Raw genomic sequence first — 26649 nt, forward strand, 5'->3', positions numbered from 1 at the left:
TAATTTTCAATATTTCGAGTTTACAATATTTCGTTTTTTCGATTTTGTAGTTTTTCGATTTTTTAGTTTCTCAATTTTTATTTAATCCTCCGATTTTTGAATTTTTCGTTTCTTCAATATTTCAAGTTCTTGACTTCCAATTTTTAAATTTTCATTTTACACTTTTTCGTTTTTTCATTTTTGATTTTATTTTACAATTTCGCAATTTTTTTGGTTCGAAAAGGTGAAAAATCGGAAAATTGAAAAATAAAAAAATTGAAATAACAAAAATTTAAGCATCCAAAACTAAAAATTGAGAAACTTACAAATCGAAAAAAATTAATGAATCCGGAAATTGGAAAGAAGAAAAAACTAATCGAATCGAAAAATTGGAAAACCCAAAAACTGTGATATCCAAAAACGATAAAATCGTGAAAATTATAAAGTCAAAACAAACTGTAACTTTGGAAGATCGAAAAATTGAAAAATTATATATTGTGAAATTGAAAAATTAAAAATTGAAAAATCTAATAAACGAAAACGTTTCAAAATAAAATAAATAATTGAAAAATGAAGAAATTCTCACACTCCAAAATTTGATAAATCCCACATTGAAAAGACATAAAATATAATGTCAGACCATTTAAAAACCCAAAAAGTGAAAAAAAATGAAGAAAATAAAAATAGGAAACGAAAAATGGCAAATCGAAAAATTGATATTTCTAAGATTTGGAAACTCGGAAAACTGAAAAATTCAAAAAAGAAAATTCGAAGAGTTGCATGTCATAAAATTCAAGAAAGGAAAAACAATAAAAATTGATGAAACTGAAAAAATTGAAATTGAAGAAACCAAAAAGCTCTACAATCGGAATACTGAAAAAATAAATGAAAAATCCAATAATTGAAAAGTGAAAGAAGATCTAAAATCGTAGAACTGAAAAAGTGAAATACTGTTGTTACTATTACATATTTAAAATGAAAACTAGAAAAAATTCAAATCAAAAATTGAATAATGGAAAAATTTAAAAATCGTGAAATTGAAACACCGAAGAAACGAAAAAAAAATCTGAAATTTGAAAACCGAAAAACTGCAAACAGAGAAACTGAAACATCCAAAATTTGAGAATTTTCACATTGTTATAAATTTATATAAAACCAGAACATGGAAAAACCAAAAAATTGAAAAAATCGAAGAAAATAAAAACCAAAAGGAAAAATTGCAAAATGAAAAATTGAAAAATTAAAATAAAAATTGTAAATCGAGAAATTGTAAAATCTAAAACTAAAACATCCAACAGTTGGAAATCGAAATACTGAAATATTTTACAATGAACACTCGAAGTTTTGCATATCGTAGATTTAGAGAAAAACACAAACAATGAAAATTTGATGAATTGCAAATCGGAAAATTGAAGAAACTAAAAATTGAAAATACTGAAATTGGCAAAATAAAAAATTACAAAATCGGAACACTGAAAAATCGAATAATTGAAAAAATAAAGACAATCAAAAAACGAAAAGAAAAATCGTGAATGGAAAAATCTAAAAGTTGAAAAATTCACAAGTTAATTATTGAAAAACTGAAAAATTTACACATAAAAATCGAAAAAACGCAAACCGAAAACTTGAATTAAAAAAAATAAAGAAAGTCAAACAAACTGTGTAAGCGTTTATACCACGGGTTTTTACTTTGTAGAGGGAACCAGAAAACAAAAATCGCAAAAAAATTATAATTTTTCAAAGACGTGGGATTTGTTGGTCTGCGCTTCAGAATCGAGGGAAGTTCTATCCAAATACCCTTCGACCAATTTTGACACCGAATCTACGTTTTTCCAGGCGAAGAAAGCCGGAGTGCTCATGCACAAAATCGAGACCGACAACCCGGACCTCATCGACGAAATCGAGATGTTTTCCTTGCAAATCGCCAACGAACAGGTTGACTTCAGCGCCGCTGGTTTTTTCCCAATTAACTACACTCTAGTGTTTTCTGTAAGTGCGACCACGCTTTTATTTTGAGTATGGATTTTTCCATTCGCGCGGTTACAGCCGTCCTTAACTAGACTGAAATAGTTTTATCTAATTGTGTTAGTCAGACGTTGATGGTCGCTGAGCTGTAAACGTTGATACTTAATTGAGATTGTGACGCTTGCTGAAATGAAACGTCTGAATTAATGGCGGGAATAACGGGGCGAAGGTTACGACTATAATAATCTTGGATTTAATTGCAGATTATTGGAGGAGTTACCACTTACATTATAATATTAATACAGCTGGCGGCTACACTTAAGGAACAATAATGGCTGAACAAGACGTGCAGGCTTGTCTGGATGCACACTAATGGGTTTATTTTGATGAAATGTACAAGGTTATGTGTAAATAAAGGGTTGTTCTGGTGAGGGGTTGTGTGAGCTTAGACGGGAGACGGGGTGGTTAATTTGGGTTTTTGAACATCGAAAGCCTGTGTAGTTGTAGGAAAATTTTCTACAACGAAGTTAGATAACGTTGCGATATGTTAATGCTGTTATCGGCGAGGTTTAACCGTGAAAAGTGCACTATTGTCATTGAAATCGGATTATTTTTGGGTCAAGTGTGCCGTTGTTAAGATAAAGGCCAAATTGGTGCTCGAGTTTATTTTAAAAACATTATTTTACGTAATCATGATGTTTTTATTTTTAGATTTTACAAATTTGTCGACTTTTAATATGATTAAATTGAATGCTTGTCTCTATTTTTGTTTTTCAGTGCTTGTATAAAAGAGAAAAAGTTCTTCAGTGCTGACATTATATTGGGTGATTTTTTAAATTTCTGCTCAAGTTAACTATTTCAGTTACAATTCTGACGTGATTTTACTTTTGAGACCAACTTGTTTAAATTATATAACCTGTATATTTATATATATTTTGAATTACATCGTCTTAGGTTTTATAGTCGTAGTTTATTTTCGAAATTCCTATACGATCTTGCTTGAAATTTTTATAAACACTCTGTATATTAAAGCTTTATTTATTTGATACCGTGCCACACATTTAACACTATTTTAAAATTAACGATATTGCGATTTTTGTGACCCTCGCTTTGTTAAAAGCAACACTTTGGAATTTCAAAAATAAAGCCTAGAAAGACTAATGCCCAAAAAAAAACCACTCTGTATAGATGAAAATTATTTTATTGTATGCTACTTATAAAACGGTACAACTTTAGTCCCTGATTTTTTTTCTATCTCAATTTTGTGTATTACTAAAAGAAATGAAAATATTGCTTAATACACGTTTTGAAAATATGGCAATATGTGGTGTTTGTTGTGCTTCAGAGGCGAGGAACTTCTGCCTAAACAGCTTTAGATTTTTTTTTATATTTTTATTGAGCCCACAATAAGTTTCCGACTTAAAAAAGGGCCAAAATAATTTTAAATACATAATATTAAGTAAAATTTTAAGGTTTTTAAAGTTTCGATTTTTCAAATTTTAAAATTTTTTATTTTGCAGTTTTTTGATTTTTCAGTGTTTCAATTAAATTTTTCAAGTTTTTTATTTTTCAACTTTCCAATTTTTTTCGATTTTGTGATTTCTCAATTTCTCGGTTAATTGAAATTTTGGGTTTTCGACTTCTAGATTTTTTGGTTTTTCGATTTTTCAGTTTTTCAATTTAATTTTTCAATTGTTCGATTTTTCAATTGTTCGATTTTTCATTTTTATGATTTTTGAGTTTTCCGGTTTTTTAAATTTTCAATTTTTGAATTTTTCTATTATCGATTTTTTGATTTTTCCACTTTTCGATTTCTTAAGTTTTCGACATTTCAACATTTCGATTTTTTGATTTTCCCATTTCTAAATTTCTTGACTTTTGAATGTTTTGATTTTTCGACTTGTCGATCTCTGGATTTTTCGGTTTTTCAATTCAGTTTTTAGATTTTTCAGGTTTTTGATTTTTCAATTTTCGAATCGAATTAAAATTTGTAGACTTTTCGTGTACTCGACTTCTTGATTTTTCAATTTTTAGATTTTGCGAAATTTTAGATTCTTAAATGTTTTAGTTGTCGATATTTCAGTTTTGGATTTTTGGTCATTTAGATTCTTCCATTTTTAGATTTTTCAGGTTTTTGATTTTTCAATTTTTGATTTTCGAATCGAAATAAAATTTTTGGAGTTTTCGTGTACTCGATTTCTCGATTTTTCAATTTTTTAGATTGTCGATATTTCAATTTTGGGATTCAATTCTTGAATTTTTCGATTTTTCTAGTTTTCGATTTTTCAATTTCTCGATTCTTTAGTTTTTCGATTTTTAAATGCAAAATTTTTCAACTTTACGAGTTTTTAAATCGAATTAAAATTTTTAGACTTTTCGAGTTTTCGATTTCTCGATTTTTCAATTTTTGAATTTTTGGATATTGCGAATTTTTCGATTCTTAAATTTTTCAGTTTGTCGATATTTCAATTTTGGGATTTTTCGATATTTAGATTCTTGAATTTTTCGATATTTAGATTCTTGAATTTTTCGATTTCTCGATTCTTTAGTTTTTGGATTTTTAAATGTTAAATTTTTAAATTTTTCGATTTTTAAATCGAATTAAAATTTTTAGACTTTTCGAGTTCCCGATTTCTCGATTTTTCAATTTTTGAATTTTTGGATATTGCGAACTTTTCGATTCTTAAATTTTTGCAGTTTTGGGATTCTTTGATATTTAGATTCTTGAATTTTTCGATTTTTTAAGTTTTCGATTTTTTGATTTCTCGATTCTTTGGTTTTTCGATTTTTAAATGTTAAATTTTTCTTACGATTTTTTAGATTTTTGATTTTTCGATTTCCCAATTTTTCGACATTTCAATATTTCGATTTTTTCATTTTCCCAATTGTTTTCAATATTTTGATTTTTTGACTTCTCGATCTCTGGATTTTTCAGTGTTTAGAGTTTCCAGGTTTTTGATGTTTCAGGTTTTCGATTTTTCGATTTCGATTTTGAGACTTCCATTCTCGATTTCTCGATTTTTAAACATTAAAATATTTCGACTGCAGTTTTGGGATTTTAAAATAGTTTGGTTCTTAAATTTTTCTTCAATTTTTCAATTTGTCGCTGTATCAGTTTTGGGATTTTTCGACATTTAGATTCAATTTTTCGATTTTTCAGGTTTTCGGTTTTCCGATTTCTCAATGTTTCAGTTTTCAACTTTTTTGTTTCTATTTCTCGATTTTTCAATTTTCAGTTGTCCGATATTTAAATTTCTAAAATTTTAGACTTTCGGTTTTCTGGATTTTTTAGTTTTTGGATATTTCTCTTTTTCGATTTTTCGAATTTTTAAATTTTAGATTTTTCAGTTTTTTGATTTTTCGGTTCCTTCATCTTTCGATTTTTCAAATATCCGATTTTTCGATATTTAAATTTTAGGTTTTTCAATTTCTCGATTTTTTGATAAATCGATGTTTCGATTTTTTAATTTTGTGATATTTTTATTTTTCAATTTTTTTTTTTACTTCTAATTTCGATTTCTCTATGTCCGGCTTTTAACTTTTCAAATTGTGTTGAATTTTCAGTTTTTTGATTTTTCAGTTTTTCGGGTTTACGCTATTTTTTATTCGATCTCTTGACATTTCGACTTTCCACTTATCGATTTTTAGATTTATCCAGTTTTAGATTTCTCTTAACAATTTTTCGATAGTTCAGTTTTGGGATTTTTTTTGTTTTTTGTTCTTCATTTTTCCATTCTTCAATTTCTCTGTTTTTCAAATTTTCGATTTCTCGATTTTTTTACCATTCGATTCAGTCAGTCATTTTTACGATTATTCAATTTTCCTTTTTTTCAATTTTCCAATTTTTGACGTTTCTAAATTTTTGACTTTTAGATTTCTCGACTGTTTGATGGTTCCATTTGTCGGCTTCTCGATTTCGCGATTTTTAGATTTTTCAATTTTTCAACACAATGTTCGATTCTTAAATTTTTCGTTTTCCAATTTTTCAATTTTTGACGTTTCTAAGTTTTCGATCGTTTGAATTCTCAATTTCTCCACTTTTGTTTGAATTTTTTGAATTTTTATCGCGATTTTTCGTTTTTCATTTCCTTTATTTTTCCATGTTTCTTTGGATTTTATTGTTTTTCGTTCATAAAATTTTTCAAATTTTCAATCTTTGATTTTTTTGTTCCTCAATTTTCCATTGTTTAAATTTTCGGATTTTGCAAATTTTGATTTCCAATTATCATCCGATCTTCCGATTCCTCTAGTTTTCAATATTTCGAGTATACAATTTTTCGTTTTTTCGATTTTGTAGTTTTTCGATTTTTGAATTTTTCGTTTCTTTAGTTTATTAAGTTCTTGACTTTCAATTTTTTATTTTTCATTTTAAACTTTTGCGATTTTTTTAAATTTTACTTTACAATTTCGCAATTTTTTTGATTCGAAAAGCTGAAAAATCATAAAATTGAAATAACGAAAAATTTTAAATTAAAAATCGTGGAAAAAACTAATGAATTCGGAAATTAGAAAAAAGAAAAAACGATTCGAATCAAAAAATTAGAAAATCCAAAAACTGTAAAATCGAAAAGTGATAAAATCGTGAAAATTATAAAGTCAAAAAAAAACTGCAACATTGGAAGATCGAAGAATTGAACAATTAAAAATCGGGAATTAAAAATTGAAAAATGGAAAATTGTAAAAATTACAATTGTTATTATATGTGTTTAAAAAGAAAAATTGAAGAAACGAAAAACTGAAAAATTGAGAAACTGAAAAATCTAAAACTAAGAAATCCAAAAATTTAAAAATTCCACATTGAAAAAAAGATAAAATACAAAATCAGAACATTGAAAAACCGAAAAATTGAAAAAATGAAGAAAATAAAAATACGAAACGAAAAGTGGCAAATCGAAGAATTGAAATTTCCAAAATTTGGAAACTCGAAAAACTGAAAAATTTAAAAGTGAAAACTCGAAGAGTGGCATGTCGTAAAATTCAAGAAAAAAATTGGTCTAAAGAGTTTCGACAGTACTTCCCTCGCTGTCGGAAACGTGACGACTGCATGCCTATTATGTTTTTTTTTTCGCAGTGGATTTCAAAGAATTCGGTTTTGTTGTTTCTGAGTAAATCAGTAAAATAAATTTACGCATTCATTAATTTTTTTGAGTCACCCTGTATATGCAAATCCAAAAAATATGAATGGAGTGATAGATCACAAGTACAGACTCATCATATTTTGTACATTTTAGATATGATTTATTCGGCAAACTTTCGAGCTGACGTCATCAATTTTTTGGAGGGGATAAGCAAATGTATTTTGACTAAACATTTATTATGCTCTTTATAACCTTAAAACATCTGCAAGATTTCAAAGCATTCGGTTTTGCAGTTCATGATTAAATCGAAAAAATAAATTTACGCATTCATTAATTTTTTTGAGTCACCCTGTATATGCAAATCCAAAAAATATGAATGGAGTGATAAATTACAAGTACAGACTCATCATATTTTGTACAGTTTAGATAAGATTTATTCGGCAATCTTTCGAGCTGACGTCATCAAGTTTTTGGAGGGGATAAGCAAATATATTTTGACTAAACATTTATTATGCTCTTTATGACCTTAAAACATCTGCAAGATTTCAGAGCATTCGGTTTTGTAGTTCCTGATTAAATCAATAAAATATATTTACGCATTCATTAATTTTTTTGAGTCACCCTGTATATGCAAATCCAAAAAATATGAATGGAGTGATAGATCACAAGTACAGACTCATCATATTTTGTACATTTTAGATATGATTTATTCCACAAACTTTTGAGCTGACGTCATCAAGTTTTTGGAGGGGGTAAGCAAATATTTTTTGACTAAAGATTTATGATGCTCTTTATAGCCTTAAAACATCTGCAACATTTCAAAGCATTCTGGTTAGCAGATTAAAAATTAAATTTCAAAATGTTGTTTTATAATTTTGATTTTTTTTCCAAAAATCTGGACGTTTCGGGTGAAAAGTCGATTCGGAGTTGTAAACTACATGTGTAGGACTATGTTATTTTATACACTTGAAAACCCATTTACTATGTACAATTTTGAAGTGACGTCATCGCATTAGTGGTGGGGATGATTAGACAAATTTTGGTTAGCGTTTTACCATCTACATGATATTCTTAATATAAGTACAAAATTTCACAACAATCGGTCGAGTACTTTCGGAGATTATCTGTCTAATAAAAATCCGGGACAACAGACGGACAGACGGACGGACAGACGGACAGACGGACGGACAGACGGACAGACGGACGGACAGACGGACAGACGGACAGACGGACGGACAGACGGACAGACGGACAGACGGACAGACAGACGGAAATGGGAGACCTATTTCTTCGTCTTCTAGGGGTCATGAAAGATCGAGAAAACGTAAAAGTAGAGAGTCGGCCGACGGACTCGATTACAATACTTCCTTTGCTTACGCTCGGGAAGTAAAAACAAAATAAAAAGAAACAAAAAGTTCTAAAATCTGAATAGTGAAAAGAATAAGTGAAAAAGTTCGAGTTTACGTTATCTTTTATTCGATCTCTTGACATTTCGTCTTTCCACTTTTCGATTTTTAGATTTATCCACTTTTCAAGTTTTCGATTTCTTTTAACAATTTTTCGATATTTCACTTATGGGATTTTTAGTTTTTTGTTCTTTGTTTTTCGATCCTTCAATTTCTCGATTCTTCAAATTTTCAATTTTTCAATTTTCCAATTTTTGACGTTTCTAAATTTTTTACTTTCCGATTTCTCGACTTTTAATGTTTAATATTTCCATTTGTCGGCTTCTCGATTTCGCGATTTTTAGACTTTTCAATTTTTCAACTCGATCTTCGAATCTTCAATTTTTCGTTTTTCAATTTTTGACGTTTCTAACTTTTCGATTATTTGATTTCTCAATTTTCAGATTTATCGAGTTTTTGAATTTTAGATTATTACATTTCTCGACTTTTTAATGTTTCAATTTATCAACTTCTCGGTTTCGCGATTTTTAGGTTTACCAGTTTTCAATTCAATTTTTCGATTTTTAAGGTTTTGAATTTTTCAGTTTTCCAATTTTATAAATTTTCGACTTCGATTTTTCGATTTTCAGTTTTGGTATTTTTCAATATTTCGATTCTTCAATTTTTGGATATTTTAGTTTTTCAGTTTCTAAAATTATAGATTATTCGATTTCTCGATTTTTCAGTTCTTCAATATTTCTGTTTTTCAATTTTTTAAATTTGAAAATATTATATACATTTTTTTTTTCATGTTTCGCTTTCTCGATTATTCGATTTTTTTATTTCCCGCTTTTACATTTTTCGGTTTTTCAAATTTTCGTTTTTTCAAATTTTTGTTTTTTCGATTTTTCAGTTTTTCACTTCACACTTTTTAATATGAATATTTTAATACATAAACATTGTTAGACTCTTGTATTCTACTTTTTATTTGTAAAAACTGGTGTATTATTCTAATCAACGACTATTTTCCTTTTTTTTGCTTTATATAGTCACAACTTTATGCGAAAAGTGTTTTTATTTGCTAACTATAAACGCTTATTTAAGTGGAGCTAGTGTTTAAAAAACGAGTGTCTACATATATACATAATAAAAATTTTATTAAACTGTTTGTTCTACTTAAAAATGCAGAGCTTGGCATTAAGGAACCACACTTGGGGAAATTTTAAGCGCCATCCCCCTCCCCCCTCACCAAAAACCCAACCTCTCAACTCAATCAGCGGCTCAAAAACTCAAGTACCATCTCCATTTCGCCTCATTTCGAATCAATTACCACGTCGCATTAGCGCTGATTACTCGCGACTTCCACTTAAACCGCGATCACTTATTAGAAAAGTCCGTCAAAGGTTGAGATTCCCCGATAAGATACCAAAATCCAAATTGTTACCCGATTTCCGAACCGTGACTTGTACTTTGACGCGAAACCAAAGTCCAGATCCGCGATACCGGAGCCGTTATGATGCCCGCGAGTCCACCGCCCCCCCGCCGCTTGACAAACTGCGCATAATTAAGAATTTAATCTAGGCAACCCTCTCTCGCCCGGCCGCAGCTGCACCCCGCGTATTACTGGTTGCCGCAACTTTTCTTCCATCTACGTGTATATTAAGCTTGCCTGTCTCGGTGTCGCCCCTCGCGTGGATTTACGATGTGTATAAAGACCGCGAAAACCGCTTTAAGCTATACTGAGCCTCCGCCCGCTATTCCGGAGCTGAGCAAAACGGCCCGTGTTTGCGAGGGCTGAATGTTGTCCTTCATTGCGACGAGGCGCACGTTTGGAGTTCCGTTATTGCGCGCCAGCACGACCATCAGTCACGGCCCGTTAGCGCGGGAACAATGCGAGCGGGGCGATGGGTGAGTGGGTTCTCGGTGAGCAAACGTCGTTATATCAAGGGTGTAAGTGTGGAGTAATGATAATAACTGTTTCATTTTCATTCTGGAAAATTTTCAAGGATATTGCAATTTTGGCAACGTCGCAGGGATCTTTCAAGAATAGATTAAAAGATCAAAGGTGCCAAGCACTTGGGGCTACTATTATTATTATTATCATCGAAGATAAAAATAAAAACATTGTTCTGAATAATAGTTGACCTACAAATGAAGTTTAATAATGAAGATAATCTACTATTTTTAAAAACTATTTTATCACAACAACTGTCCTTCGTGTTCTGAGATAGAAATTATTACAATGTAGTAATAAAATAATACAAAAATTCTTAGATAAATTGTCTTGTGGTCTATGGAGTACCAATTTACTTCCAGAGCGTAAACTAAGGACGTATTGTAATCAAATCCATCGGCTGAATTGCCACTTTCATATTTTTTAGACTTTTCATGACCCGTAGAGTACGAAAAAATATGTTTACTGTTCCCATCTCTCTGTCTGTTTGTCTGTCTGTCTGCTGTCTATCCCGATTTTTATTAGACAGATAATCTTCGAAGCTGTCTTCTCATCTCCACCAATATATTTTCCAATAGTAAATGTTATTTAATTTCTGCAAAATAATGTACTCCTCTATTTGTGGTTTATGAATCCGTGTTGAATTGTTACATTTTCTGATTTTTCAATTTCTCATTTTCTCAATTTTCAGTTTTTCGGTTACTTAATTTTTCCAAATTTCAGTGTTGAGATTTTTCAATTTTTCGATTCTTCAATTTCTCGATTTTTTTACTTTTCGATTTCTCAATTTTCTGATGTATCAGTTTTTTGATTTTTCAGTTTTTGATTTTTTAAATTTTCGATTTTTCGACTTCGATTTTTGGACTTTTCGATTTCTCTATTTTCAATTTTTCAATTATTCGTTGTTTTAGTTTTAGGTTTTTCAGTTTATCGATTGTTCTATTTTTCTTCTATTTTTTAATTTTTTGATTATTCAGTTTTGGGATTTTGCAATTTTTCGATTTCTTCGTGTTTCGATTACTCGATTTTTCAATTTCTCCATTCTTTTTATTTAAACTTATTCAATTTTCAACTTTTCGATTTTTCGATTTTTAAATTTTAGGTTTTTCAATTTCTCGATTTTTTGATAATTCGATGTTTCGATTTTTTAATTTTTCGATTCTTCAATTTTGTGATATTTTTGTTTTTCAATTTTTTAAACTTTATTTTAAATTTCGAGGTCTCTATTTCCGGCTTTTCAATTTTTCAATCTTGATTCTTGATTTTTCAGTTTTTTGATTTTTCTGTTTTTCAAGTTTACGTTATTTTTTAGTCGATCTCTTGACATTTCGTCTTTCCACTTTTCGATTTTTAGATTTATCCACTTTTCAAGATTCCGATTTCTCTTAACAGTTTTTCGATATTTTACTTTTGGTATTTTTTTTAGTTTTTTTGTTTTTCATTTTTCGATTTTTCAATTTCTCGATTCTCCAAATTTTCGATTTCTGGATTTTTTTATTGTTCGATTTCTCGATTTTCCAATGTGTCACTTTTACGATTATTCAATTTTTCGATTTTCAATTTTCCATTTTTTGACGTTTCTAAATTTTTGACATTCCGATTTCTCGACTTTTAAAGTTTAATGCTTCCATTTGTCGGCTTCTCGGTTTCGTGATTTTTAGATTTTCCAATTTTCAATTCAATTTTTCGTTTTTTCAGGTATTGAATTCCTCAATTTTCTGATGTGTCAGTTTTATGATTTTTCAATTTTTTAATTTTCGACTTATCGATTGCTCGATTTCTTGACTTTTTAAATTTTCGATTTTTCGACTTCGATTTTTGGACTTTTCGATTTCTCTATTTTCAATTTTTCAATTATTCGTTGTTTTAGTTTTAGGTTTTTCAGTTAATCGATTGTTCTATTTTTCTTCAATTTTTTAATTTTTTGATTATTCAGTTTTGGGATTTTGCAATTTTTCGATTTCTTCGTGTTTCGATTACTCGATTTTTCAATTTTTCAATTCATCAATTTTTCGATATTTTAATTTTTCAGTTTTTAAAATTTTAATTTTTTCGATTTCAGGATTTTTTCAATTTTTCAGTTCTTCAATTTTTCGATATTTTAATTTACAGTTTTTCAGATTATAGATTTTTAGATTTCTCCATTTTTCAATTCTTCGATATTTCAGTTTTTGAAATTTTCGAATTACAAATTCTATATTTTTTGGTTGTTTTAAAAAACCGTTGGTTTTTTTGGATTTTTCAATTTTTCAGTTTGTAAAATTTTCGATAATTCATTTTTTCAATTGCTCAATTTCACGATTAATCGATTTTTTTATTTTTCGGCTTTTTAATGTTTCGATTTCTCGATTTTTCGATTATTCAGTTTTTCAATTCAATTTTTTGATTCTTCAATTTCTCGATTTTTTGACTTTTCGTTTTTTTGTTTTCACTTTCTCGTTTTATTCATTTTTCGATTTTTATATTTTAGATTTTTCGATATTTTGATGTTTCCATTTCTTGATTTTACAATTTTTCGATTTTTGAATTTTTCGGTATTTTAACTATTCATTTTTTAGATTTTTATATTGTTCGATATTTTTATTCTAGGATTTTTAAAATTTTAAAATTTTAGATTTTTCAGTTTTTCTCTAATTATCGATTTATCTAGATTTCGATATTTCGATTTTGCGATTGTGCAGTTACCCGCTTTTATAAGTTTCCCTTTTTTTTTAATTTGAAATTTATGATTTTTTTTTTTCGATTATTGCTAGTTTGATTTTTCAATTTTTCGATTTGTCGACTTCTCGACTTTACGATTTGTTGAATTTTGATGTTTCGATTTTTCAGTTTTTCGATTTATCGACTTTTTATATTTTGATTTTTTTTATTTCTCAGTTATTTCGATTTTTCGACTTTTATCTTTTTCGTTCGATTTTTCAATTTTTTCAGTTTTGAATTTTAGGTTTTTGTATTTTTTTGATGTATCGTTTACTCAATTTTTCATTTTATTGAGGTTTTCATTTTTGGTTTAAATTTGGATTTATTGTATTTTCGGCTTTTTGTTTTTTCAATTTTTCGGTTTTCGAATTTTAAAATCTGTGATTTTTCAATTTTTTAACTTTTAAAACTTTTCGACTTTCGGATTTATTGATTTCTCGCTTTTTCACGTTTTCCATTTTTTTATTTTGAAATTTTTGAATTTTTCTTTTCGATTTTGAGTTACTTCGATTTTTCAGTTTTTCGGTTTTTCGATTTTTTATATTTTGAACTTTTCTATTTCCCAGTTTTCGGCTTCTCCATTTTTCGAATTTTCAATTAATTTTTATTTAATTCCTGGATTATTCAATTTTTCGATCTTTCGATTTTTTAAATTTTGTCATTAAATTGCCATTTCTCAGTTTTTGATTTTCTACTTTTATCTTTTTCGTTCGATTTTTCAATTTTTCAGGTTTTGAATTTTTGGATTTTTTTGGGTTTCACGTTCTCAATTTTTCAATTTTTCGAGGTTTTCATTTATAGGTACTTTCGAAATTTAAAATTTTTCGACTTGATTTCTCGGTTTTTCAGTTCTTCGATATTTCTGATATAAGATTTTTCAAATTTTTAAATTTTACATTTTTCATTTTTATGGATTTCTCTTTCGATTTTTCGATTTTAAAAATTTTTGATTATTCAATTTTTCGATTATTCACGTTTTTAATTCGATCGATGTTTCAGTCAGTTTTTACATTTTTTGTTGTTTCGATTTTTCAGTTTTTTGATTTTTCCACTTTTCGGCTTCTCGTTTTTTCGAATTTTCAACTTTTCGATGTTTCGATTTTTCTACGTTTTTAAATTTTAGGTGTTTGAATTTTTTGTTTTCGATTTAAAATTTTTCCATATTTTCATGTTTCAATTTTTTAATTTCATATTTTCCGATTTCTCGATTTCTCAATTTTTGTTTTAAATTGGATGTTTCACTTTTTTTTGGTTTTTGGGTTTTCGGCTTTTTGATTTTTCAAACCTTCAATTTTTCGAATTTTAAAATACTTTTGGATTTTTCAATTTTTCGTGTTTACGATTTTTTGATTCGATTTCCTGCCATTTTAGTTCTTGGATTTTAACATTTTTCCGATGATTCAGTTTTTAGATTTTTCAATTGTTCAATTTCGCGATTAATCGATTTTTTGATTTTTCGACTTGTCAATGTTTCGATTTCTCCATTTTTCGAGTACCTATTCACTTTTTCCATTCAATGTTTTGGTTTTTAATTTTTTGGTTTTTCAGGTTTTTAATTTTTGTATTTTTCGATGTTTCAATTTTTGAATTTTTTTATTTCTCAATTTTTCGGCTTGGGACTTTTAATTCCTCGATTTTTCAATATTCCCATTTTTCGATTTTTTAAATTTTGAATTTTTGACATTTCTCAGTTTTCGATTTTCAGACTTTCATCTTTTTCTAAATTTTTCAATTTTTTGTAGTTTTCATTTTTGAAATTAAAATTTTTTCGATTTATCGATTTTTCAATTTTTGGTTTAAATTGGATATTTCGATTTTTCGGTTTTTCGTGTTTTCGGCTTTTTGATTTTTCAATCTTTCAATTTTTCGGAATTACGATTTTTTGATTCGATTTCGTGCCATTTTATTTCTTCGATTTTTTAAATTTTTGGATGATTCAGTTATTAGATTTTTCAATTATTCAATTTCGCGATTAATCGATTTTTTGATTTCTCGGGTTTTCAGTGTTTCGATTTCCCGATTTTCAATGCAACTTTTTGGTTTTTCAGGTTTTTAATTTTTCAATTTTTCGATGTTTCAATTTTTGAATTTTTTTATTTCTCAATTTTTCGGCTTGGAATTTTTAATTCCTCCATTTTTCAATATTCTCAATTTTCGATTTTTTAAATTTCGAATTTTTGCCATTTCTCAGTTTTCCGATTTTTCGACTTTTATCTTTTTCGTTCGATCTTGAATTTTAGGGGTCTGAATTTTTTGATTTTTTGATGTTTCGCGTTCTAAATTTTTGAATTTTTCGAGGTTTTCATTTTTGAAATTTAAAATTTTTCGATTTATGGAATTTCAATTTTTGGTTTAAATTTAGCTTTTCGATTTTTTGACTTTTTCAAATTTTAAGTTTTTGAATTTTAAAATTTTTGATTTTTTAATTTTTCGAGTTTACAATTTTTTGATTCGATTTCTCAGTTTTTTAACAATTCAATTTTTCGGATTTCGATTATTCGGTTTTAAAAATTTTTTGATTTATCTATATTCGATATTTGAGTTTTTCGATTTTTCGGAAAGCATTGATTATTTCCCGCGAAGCTCTGTCAAAGTATCCTTCGACCAATTTTTTAAAGTTAAAATTTCCGTTTAAGAAGATTAAATCAAAAACAGTTTAGTTAAACATGAGTTATCGTTTTAAATCGGTTTTCGTGTAATTACAATATAATGGACATTAAAAGCTAATTTAAGAATTATCTGATTTCACTTATAAACGGCTTATCTCGGATTATGACAATAGATTGATTATTATCTTATCTATGATTAATATTGACATTGACAGTTATTTAAAACGGCCAAAATTAAAGTCCAACATTCTTAAAAATTAATAACAATGTCATTTTATTTTATTACCAAATTAATAATCGACTTCGATCGAAATTTTTTTGTATAATTTCTGTCAACACTGGCTTCATCAAAACGCAAAGCAGTGTTTGGTCGTCGTCTCCACATTTTCCTATTTTTTGCCCCAAAATAAACTTTACTTGGTAGCGCTGTTCCAGAACCGACCCTAACAAACCCCCAATTAATATCATCGTTAAACACTTCGCTCTATTTTTATTCCGCACTTTTAATAAATCCGCACCCCTCGTTTCCATCAACAAACCCACCCCCAGTACTCACCGCAAATGATGTCGAGCTCGCAATGGGTCAGAAACGGGTAGATGTCGAAATACTGCCCATCGGCCTTTTTCTCGAGGAGTTCAGCCAGGAGTTGAGCTTTCTCGCTCATGACGTCCCCCATATTGTCCAGGATGGAGAAATGAAAGGTCGGTGTTATTAGCCTTCGATGATGGTGCCATTTTTTGATGTCTGCAAGTAATGGACGATAAGATTTTGTCGGTCGGGACGAGGAGCTTACTTGAGCTGGAAATGAGCCCTTCGGCCAGCCAGGGCTCGATGAACGTGTAGAAGTCGCCCTTTCGGAGGTTGCTGGTGCTGTTCAGGACCGGCTGAAAATGGATTAGCAGATTTTAATCCGGGGATCTAATCGGACCATCATTATCGATCATGGGCAATCGACTGTTACTCGAACGTAATCGGAGTGCAGCTGATGCAACGATCTGATTGTGTTATCGCTCACGATGACGTTTATTTAGATTTTAATTAAGGTCGCTTATATTTTTCGAAAAATTTGTACTCACTTCGAGATGTTCGGCTTTCATGATGTGGACAGCGGGAATAGAACCCATCCATGTTCTAAAAATCGGACCATGCTTATTATTTCTGGCGGCATAAATTTCGTAGAATTCTAAAAAAACAAAATATATTGAAATAATGGCCTTCGTGTTTTTTAGTATTTACTGTTTCTTGGTGCTGTTATTACATCCAGGCAGGTACCAACAATGGGGTACCACTTTTCGCCTCCAAATTTTTCAATGCCGTCCCAGATCTTCTTTCTCCTTTGGTACCATTGCAGCATACTTTTCAAAGACAGGGCGAAGACCGTCAAAAGTGCGAGGAATAGAAAGTCCATTTTGTCCTAAAATATTTTTTTTAAATAATTGTTTTAGAACAATTAATAAAGCAAAAACTATTTTGTTAATGAGTACCTACTAGTCAGAGAACGAGGTACTTACACAACCCACTACACTAGAATAATAGTTTTCACAAGGTACCGACTCTATTATTTAACTGAAACAATTAGATTTTATCTGTCAAAAACTGTTAAAAATTATTTTTTTTATCTATAATGACATAGTCTAAGTGATAAGAACAAGTGGTCGGCACCGTTGTGGGTGGCCCCGAGTGCTATTTTTGAGTCGAGATTTCCTTCAATTGGATGCATCAGTTTCCTTTATTTCCTTATTTGACTAAATATTGAGTGGTGGTAATTTAGAAATGAATAATGTTTTTATTTTAAAAAATGGAATGAAGTATGTAGTAAAAATTGTGTGTGACATTTTTTTTCTTTTCGGATCACGTTATATCCGACAAGGTGCAGACGTGAAAGCCACGTGGTTAGTTCCTTAGTCCAAAAATATATAAAATTGAGCAATTTCAAAGTGACTTCACAGTTCAAAAGTTAACTACATTATGAGTGATTGGAAACTTGCTCACACGTTCCTAGAATTTTCGATAAATTTGATTTTTACTTGATTATTGATTTGTTCCATAAGTAGTGCGTGCACCATTTATATAATTTCACTATTTCATTTTTTTTTTTACTAATTTATTAAAAATTAACTAAACTTTAACTAATGGCAAAGCCACAGAATGTAGGAGAAAAAACATTTGCTGATTTCTGTTGCCAAATATTTCAAAACATGATTAATGATTTCCTGTGTACCAATTCCTAAAGGTGTAGAAACCGTGCCTTTACAAATAAGCCCAGTGGGTCATCAATTCATCATATTCTGACAAGTAGAATTCCGCTGAGTTTAGTAGTGCATATTTTTGTATTTACATATGGGTTTCTCGATTTTAGAATTTTCGGTTTTTGAATATTCGATTAAATTAAAATTTTTAATTTTTCAGGTTTTCGGTTTTTCAATTTTTCACTTTTTCGATTTTTCAACTTTACGTTTCTTTGACTTTTCGGCTTTCATATTTTTAAATTTTAGGTTTTTCTATTTGTCAATTTTTTGTAGTTTAGATGTTTTGATTTTTTTATTTTGCGATATTTTTGTTTAAATTTTTGAAATTTTATAGGTTTCTATTTCTATGTATATCTGGATTTTCAATTTTTAATCTTTCGAATTTTGAAATTCTTGATTTTTCAGTTTTTTGATTTTTTGGTTTTTCGGTTGCTCGATTTTTGACTTTCTCGACTTTTCAATTTTCTGATATTTTAATTTTTCAATTTTTAAAATTCCATATTTTTGGATTTCAGATTTTCAGTTTTTGGATATCTCTTTCACGATTTTTCGAATTTTTAAATTTTAGATTTTGCGGTTTTTTGATTTTTCAATTTTTCTGAGTTTACATTTAGTTCTTAGTTGTTTGATGTTAATCATTTTAAGCATTTTGGTTTTGGGTTTTTAAAATTTTTCGATTCTTCAATTTTTTACAATTTTTCAATTTGTCGATATTTCAGTTTGGGGATTTTTCGATATTCAAATTCTTCGATTATTCGATTTTTCGACTCTTCGATTTTTCGATTGTTTGAATTTTAGATTTTTCAGTTTTTTGTTTTTTTTTTGTTTCGATTTCTCGATTTTTCAGTTTTTCGAGATTTAAATTTTTCAGTTTTCAAAATTTTATATTTTTGGATTTCTGATTTTTCACTTTTTGGATATTTCTGTTTCACAATTTTTCGAATATTCAAATTCTTGATTTTTCAGTTTTTTGTTTTTTCAAATTTTCGAGCTGACGGTTTTTTAGTTCTTAGCTGTTTGATGTTAATCATTTCAGGCATATCAGTTTTGTGTTTTGGGATTTTTTGATATTGAAATTCTTGAATTTTTTGATCCTTCAGTTTTCCGACATTTTCATTTTTCAGTTTTTAAAATTTTATATTTTTGGATTTTTGATTTTTAGTTTTTGGATACTTCTTTTTCACGATTTTTCGAATTTTTAAATATCATTTTTTTCAGTTCTCTAATTTGTCAATTTTTTGGCGTTTCGATGTTTCGATTTTTTAATTTTTCGATTCTTCAATTTTTTGATATTTTTTTACAATTTTTTAGCTTTCATAATATTTATGTATTTCTGGATTTTCGATTCTTCATCTTTCAGTCTTTTGATTTTTTCAATTCTTGATTGTTCAGTTTTTTGATTTTTCGTTTTTTCCAGTTTAGGTTTTTTTAGTTGCTAACTGTTTGACGTCATCAAGTTTTCGATTTTTTGATTTTCCCATTTCTCGATTTTTCAATGTTTGGATTTCTTGTTATCGCGATTTTTGATTTTTCAGTTTTTCAATTCAATTTTTCGATTTTTCAGATTTTTGATTTTTCAGTTTTTTGATGTTAAACATTTTCGATTTTTGACTTCTAATTTTGGACTTTTCGATTCTCGATTTTTTAAATTTTCGGCTTTCCGATTCAATTTTTCAATGTTCCTATTTCTTAAATTATTGATTTTTCAGTTTTTCAAATCAATTTTTGACTTTTTCAGGTTTTTGATTTTTCAGTTTTTCGATGTTTAAAATTGTCGATTTTTGGACTTTCTGATTTCTCGATTTTTCGTTTTTGCAGTTTAAAATTGGGTTTCTAAATTTTTTCGATTCTTCAATTTTTCAGTTTGTCGGTGTTTAAGTTTTGGGATTTTTCGATATTTAAATTCTTCAATTTTCGGATTTTTCGATTGCTGGATTTTTGAATTTTTCGATTTTTAAATATTCAAGTTTTCAGTCTAGATTTTTCAATTTTTCGATTTCTTGATTTTTCAATTTTCCGATGTGTCATTTTTCCGATATTTTAATTTTTCGGTTTTTAAAGTTTTATGTTTTTGGATTTCTGATTTTTCAGCTGTTGGATATTTCTGTTTTACGATTTTTCGAATTTTTAAATTTTAGATTTTTCGGTTTTTTGATTTTTCGGTTTTTTGATCTTTCGATTTTTCGACTTCTCGGTTTTAGATTTCTACGCAACATGAAAAAATCAGTTGGCAAATATGTCAAAAGTTGATAAATGATTTCGTGTGTACTAATTATCAAAGGTGTAGAAACCGTGCGTTTACAAATAAGCAGAGTGGGTCATGATCATCTGACAAGTATAATTCCACCAGTGGCGGAACAGTGAGTTTAATAAGAGGGGTCATTCGTAGTGCATATTATTGTATGATGATTATAATGTTTCAAATTCTTGATTTTTGATTTTTTAGTTTTTCGAATCAACTTTTCGGGTTTTTAGTTTTTCGATTTTTTTATTGTTCGATTTTTGGCTTTTTTCGATTTTCCAATTTTAGATTTTTCCATGTTTCGACTATTTTTGTTTCGATATCTCGATTTTTCAATTTTACGACATTTTGATTTTTCAGTTTTAAAATTTTATATTTTTTGATTTTTGATTTTTCAGTTTTTGATTATTTCAGTTTCGCCATCGTTCGATTTTTCGACTCCTCGGTTTTAGATTTTCGGTTTTTCAATTTGTCGATCGTAAAAATTTTTGATTTTTCAGGCTTCCGGTTTTTCAATTTCACGATTTTTCGATTTTTCAAAGTTTCTCTTTTTTCGTAATTTTAAATTCTTCGATTTTTTACTTTCGATTTTGAGCTATTTCAAAATCTCAGTTTTCGACTTTACGTTTCTTTGGCTTTTCGGCTTTCGTATTTTTAAATTTTAGGTGTTTCATTTTGTCAATTTTTTGTAATTTAGATGTTTCGTTTTTTTAATTTTTCGATATTTTTATTTTAAATTTTTGAAATTTTTAGATTTCGATTTCTGTATTTCTGGATTTTCAATTTTTCAATCTTGCGAGTTTTGAAATTCTTGATTTTTCAGTTTTTTAATATTTCGGTTTTTCGTGTTTACGATTTTTTAGTTTTTAACTTTTTGATGTTAATCATTTTAGGCATTTCAGAATCAAGTTTACGATTTTTTGATTTTCGGATTTCTCGAATTCTCGATTTTTCAGTGATTAGACTTTTCGTTATTTCGATTTTAGATTTTTTAGTTTTTCAATCAATTTTTAGATTTTTTCAAGTTTTTTATTTTTCAGTTTTTGGATGTTTAAAATTTTCGACTGCGATTTATGTTTTTCAATTTTTAAATTTTTCGATATTACAGTTTTGGGTTTTTAAAATTGTTCGATTCTTCAATTATTCAATTTGTCGATATTTCAGTTTTGGATTTTTTTCTTATTTAAATTATTAAATTTTTCGGTTTTTCGATTGCTAGATTTTCGACTTTCTCGATTTTTCAATTTTCCGATGCGTTAGTTTCACAATTTTTCGAATTTTAAAATTTTAGATTTTTTAGTTTTTTGAATTTCTGGTTTCTTAATCTTTTGATTTTTCGTCTTCTCGGTTTCAGATTTTTCGGTTTTTCAATTTGTCAATTTTCAAAATTTTTCATTTTTAAGATTTTTCAAATTCCCGATTTTTCAATTTTTTTCAAGTTTCAATTTTTTTAATTCTAAAATTTTCAATTTTTAACTTTTCGATTATTAGATTTTGAGCCATTTCGATTTCTTAGTTTTTCGATTTTTCGGCTTTTCGGTATTTTCCGATTTTTAAATTTTAGGTTTTTGCATTTGTTAATTTTTTGGTGTTGCAATGTTTCGATTTTTCAATTTTTTGATATTATATATTTTATTTTCATTTCTTTAAATTTTATATATTTTCAATTTTTCAGTCTTTCGAATTTTTAAATTCTAGATTATTCAGTTTTTTGATTTTTCGATTTTTCGTGTTTACATTTTTTTAGTTTTTGGCTGCTTGATGTTTATTATTTTAGGCATTTCAGTTTTGGGTTTTTAAAATTTTTTGATTCTTCAATTTTTTGCAATTGTTCAATTTGTCGATATTTCAGTTTTTGGATTTTTCGTTATTTAAATTTATTTCAGTTTGCTGGATTTTTGAATTTTTCGATTTATAAATACATATAATTCAATTTTTCAATTTTTCGATTTGTTGATTTTTCAATTTTCCAATGCTTCATTTTCCCGATATTTTAATTTTTCGGCTTTTAAAATAGTATGTTTTTGGATTTCTGATGTTTCAATTTTTGAATATACGTGTTTCACGATTTTTCCAATTTTTAAATTTTAGATTTTTCAGTTTTTTGATTTTTCGGTTTTTTGTCTTACGATTTTTCGAATTTTTAAATTTTTGAGTTTTTTGATTTTTCGGTTTTTGATTTTTCGAGTTTTCAACTTCTCGGTTTTAGATTTTTTGGTTTTTCAATTTGTCAAGATGTTTTCGCTTTTTTGATGTTTCGATGTTTCGATATTTTAAATTTTTGATTTTTCGAGTTATCGATTTTTCGATTCTACAATTTTCCTTCAATTTTTCAGTTTTGGGATTTTTCGATATTTCAATTTTTCGATTTTTCAAGTTTTCGAATTTTCGATTTCTCGATGTTTCAGTTTTTAGACATTTTTGCATCGATTTTTCGATTTTTCAATTTTTCGATGCTTCAGTTTTCCGATATTTTAAAATTTTAGATATTTCGATTACCCGAATTTTTATTTCTTGGACACTTCTGTTCCACGATTAGATTTTTCAGTTTTTTTATTTTTGGTTTTTTGATCTTTCGATTTTTCGACTTTTCGGTTTTTCAATTCGTCAATCTTTAAAATTTTTTATTTCGATTTTTCAATTTTTTAAGTTTCCAGTTTTTCTAAATTTTCAATTCTTCAATTTTTAATTTTGGATCTTTTGATTTTGATTTTGAGCTATTTTTCGGTTTTTCAATTTCCCAATTTTTCAATTTTTCGAGTTTCCATTTTTTTGTAATTTACAATGTTTCAATTTTTAACTTTTCGATTTTCCGATTTTGAGCTATTTTGATTTCTCAATTTTTCAATTTTGTCACTTCTCGATTTTTTGACTTTTCGCCTTCCTATTTTTAAATTTCGGGTTTTTGGATTTTTGAACTTTTTCGACTTTTCGATATTTAAATTTTTCGATTTTCTATTTTTCGGTTTTTTTTTCAACACATCAATTTTGGAAACCTTTGAATTTTTCTATATGTATTTTAAATTTTCGATTGCTTCGTCTTTTGAGTTTTCGGGTTTCGATTTCTTGGCTTTTCAATTTTTCTATTTTTAAAACTTTTTGCTTTTTAGATTTTAAAATTTTTCGGGCTTTTTGGGTCACAGTTTTTCATTTATTCCTTTACTTCATTCTGTCAATGTTTTTTTCGAGTGAATAATTTTTCGCTTATTAAATTTTTCAAATTACCAATTCCTCGATTTTCCAATTTTTAAATTCTTCAATTTTTAACTTTGGATATTTTGATTTTGAGCTATTTTTCGATTTTTCAATTTTTCGAGTTTCCATTTTTTTATAATTTAAAATTTTTCAATTTTTAACTTTTCGATTTTACGATTTTGAGCTATTTTGATTTCTCAGTTTTTAAATTTTTTTACTTCTCGATTTTTTGACTTCGCCTTACTATTTTTAAATTTCAGGCTTTTCAATTTGCCAATTTTTTGGTGTTTCGAATTTTTAATTTTTTGATATTCTTATTTTCAATTTTTTAAATTTTATATATTTACTTTGATATTTGTATTTCTGGATTTTCAGTTGTTCAATCTTGCAAATTTTTAAATTGATTGACCAAACCTGACTTGACTGGACCTGACATAACTTGATATACTATACTCCACCTGATCTGATTTGAGCTGACGTAGCCTGATCTGATGTGACCTAATTTTACCGGACTTGACCTAACCGAACCAGAGCTGACCAAAGCTGACCTGTCCTGACCAAACCTGACCTGACCTGAGCAGAGCTAAGTTCATATGAACCCACCAATGAAAAAGTCGATCGTGAAAACAGACAATATTTTCGTATGCTACTTATCTCTTGAATTGAAAATTTTAACTTAAGAAAAAGGTGTAGCCTGTCCTTATTAAAATTTCTAGTAAGAATTTCATCATTTTCTTCGGAGATAAACAAAATAAAAGTTAATATAACCATTTAATCTAAATTTGGTCCATAATCAACCTCATCTGCATTTTTCCTCCTCATTTCCATTTTCCCCTCCGCCATGTCCGACCCGCTAACACCTGTCCCGCGTCATATTAAACCGTAAGTAAACAGAAAAGCCCAGCAAGCTTTTCGGAGCTTTGCCGCCCCAACGATAAGATAAAGATAATTGCATCCCGACAGCGTCACGGTTAAAGCAAAGGGTGAAATTCCGGCAAACCCGGAAAAATTGCACACGTCCGGACCGCCATCAGGATACACACTAAAACAAGATAATAAAGAAAATGCGTCGAGGATGAAACATTTACATTGTCATTATTGACACTCAACGCACTTTGTCAACTCCGACGATTATCTGATTTAGTAGATCTGATTGCGAACACCTGCTGGAATTAGCCGATTAGGAACGTGCCTGGTTACAGGCCACCATTGTTTTGGGGTTTTTTGTTTATTTTTTGCGGCGCTTTTTGCTACGCACTGTTGAGAAAGATAAGGACACTCAAGGTTGGCAGGATTGATTGGGTGAGTGATGAGGGATATCGAAACTGTCGAAGTTCGGTAGCTGGGACAGGTCTGTGGGTAGTCTTTAAATTGGAAATTTTCGATTTAATTTGAAGGGAGTCGTGAGTTGGAGGAGTTTTGACGGCGATAAGGAAGACATGACAGGGACGCGTGATTTTACGTTTCTTAGGTCAGTTATCTGTTGATTGGGTGCTAGTTAGGTTCGTGGAGTGGAAAAAATTTTGAGGGCCACTTGATCGTGATAACTTTGGTTCGTGCCGTGGTTAATCGATTGAGCAGACTTGATTCCAGGTGCTGATAAGTGGAGAGTTGAGATTAGCATAAATCTATTTTTTCACTATTTATTTTTGTTTATTTATATTAAACACATATTTATTTAATTTAATAATTAAGATAATTCAACTTTGACTATCAGAAAGTAGAAACAACATAATTTCATTTAAAAGTGTTAGTGCTTTCAGTGGTTTGGGTCGGTAAAACGTTCCAACATGTTTTTATTTATCCTTCTCAGGAAATTTTCAACTTTCCTTCGTTTCTATCAAAGTTAAATTCGATTTACAAACATCGCTTAAGTTTTCCAATAGCTTTCATTGGAAAAACTTCCATTAATTTTTTTTGTCATATCCATGCCAAATTTTTACCTTGTCAATACAAATCGGCTTTGAATACTTGATTTAAATCCTAAAGCATTTTCTCTAAATGTTCTTTAAAAATAATATCAAGTTCCGCTCCAAAATTAATTAATGCACAGTGACAAATGAATTATACAATTCATTCATGGACGAGCCGCCACTGGGTGTGTACGTCTCAACCGAATTTATAAATTCACTTCAGCCCAAAAATACGATGGAAAATCGAATCGTGCTATGTCTTCTCATCCGAACACTCCTTCTCTAACTAACTAGGTTCCACCTTTTCTGCATCGAAAACAACTATTCTAAAATTCTGCATGCCGCTGAGTTAATCCATAGATCTCCAAAACAGCCGCTAAGACTTTTATGGTTTCAAGGGGTGAGATAAAATACATGTACCAATTTTTGGTAATTGAAAATTATGAGCAAAAGTGTTTACACATAAATATTGTGAAAAGTAGATCAAATATGGGTATTTGTTCCGAGAGACCTTTGAAAGAAAAGCTGTTCCAACTTAATAGTCAAAAGTATAATACCTTCAAGATAGTTCTTGAAAAACCTTTACTTGATTTCATTTCAATAGAGAGGATAATTTGTCTTTAGAAATTTTTCCGAAATAAACTTAGTTAGATAAAGAAAGAGTGTACGGATGAGAAGGTGTAGCACAATTAAACAGGTCAAACTATTTTATGAGCTCCGACATCCATTGTGTTAGTCTTCTCATCCGGACATTTTCTATACTTTATTAATTTTTGAATTTCTCGACTTTCATATTTTTAAATTTTTCGGTTCTTCAGTTTTTTGATATGCAATTTATCAATTTTTCATTTTTTCATTTTTTAGTTTCTCAATTGTTAATTTGTCGGTATTTCAGTTTTTCAAGTCCTTGACTTTTATTTTTCATTTTTCCCGATTTTTGAATTCTCATTTACTCGATTTTATATCATAACTTTTCGTTTTTTTATTTCCTTTGTTTTGTCAATGTTTCTTTCGATTATATAATTTTTCAAATTTTTCAGTTTTGGAATTTTTGGATTTCGCAATTATCCGATTTTCCGATTTCTTTAATTTTCAATATTTCGATTTTTTAAAAATCAAAAATTAAAAAATTAAATAAAATTAAAAATTCTGAAGTTGAAAATTCGAGTACCAAGTTGAAAAAACGAAAAATTGAAATTTTAAAAATATAGAAATTTATCAAATTTAAAAACAAAGTAGTTGAATTACCGGATAATCCAAAAATCAACAATTAAAAAATCATAAATATATTTTTGAATGTTTCAAAGGACGATTCTGGAAAAACCAATGGAGTTATCGAAGAAATGAAAGCGGAAATGACTTCTGCGGCCCGAAATCTA

The 26649-nt window shown here is 28.5% G+C and overlaps 1 protein-coding gene across 1 annotated transcript in view; it reads right to left on the reverse strand.

Annotated features, from left to right (window-relative positions):
• The window catches only part of LOC135125970 (cytochrome P450 4C1-like), a 121230-nt gene that overhangs the window by 89887 nt on the left and 4694 nt on the right, over positions 1-26649 (reverse strand). The window contains exons 2-6 of the mRNA XM_064051756.1: positions 17160-17237; positions 16908-17085; positions 16748-16854; positions 16465-16555; positions 16227-16415 (exon numbers count right to left, since the gene is read on the reverse strand). Of these exons, the coding sequence (XP_063907826.1) occupies positions 16227-16415; positions 16465-16555; positions 16748-16854; positions 16908-17079 (559 nt within the window). The 5' untranslated portion in view covers positions 17080-17085; positions 17160-17237. The remainder of the gene's footprint in view (positions 1-16226; positions 16416-16464; positions 16556-16747; positions 16855-16907; positions 17086-17159; positions 17238-26649) is intronic.

The sequence above is a fragment of the Zophobas morio genome, unplaced genomic scaffold (genome assembly GCF_036711695.1).
Source record: "Zophobas morio isolate AGI-343-1 ecotype UQ-CSIRO unplaced genomic scaffold, CSIRO_AGI_Zmor_V1 ptg000010l, whole genome shotgun sequence".
Lineage (NCBI taxonomy): Eukaryota > Metazoa > Arthropoda > Insecta > Coleoptera > Tenebrionidae > Zophobas > Zophobas morio.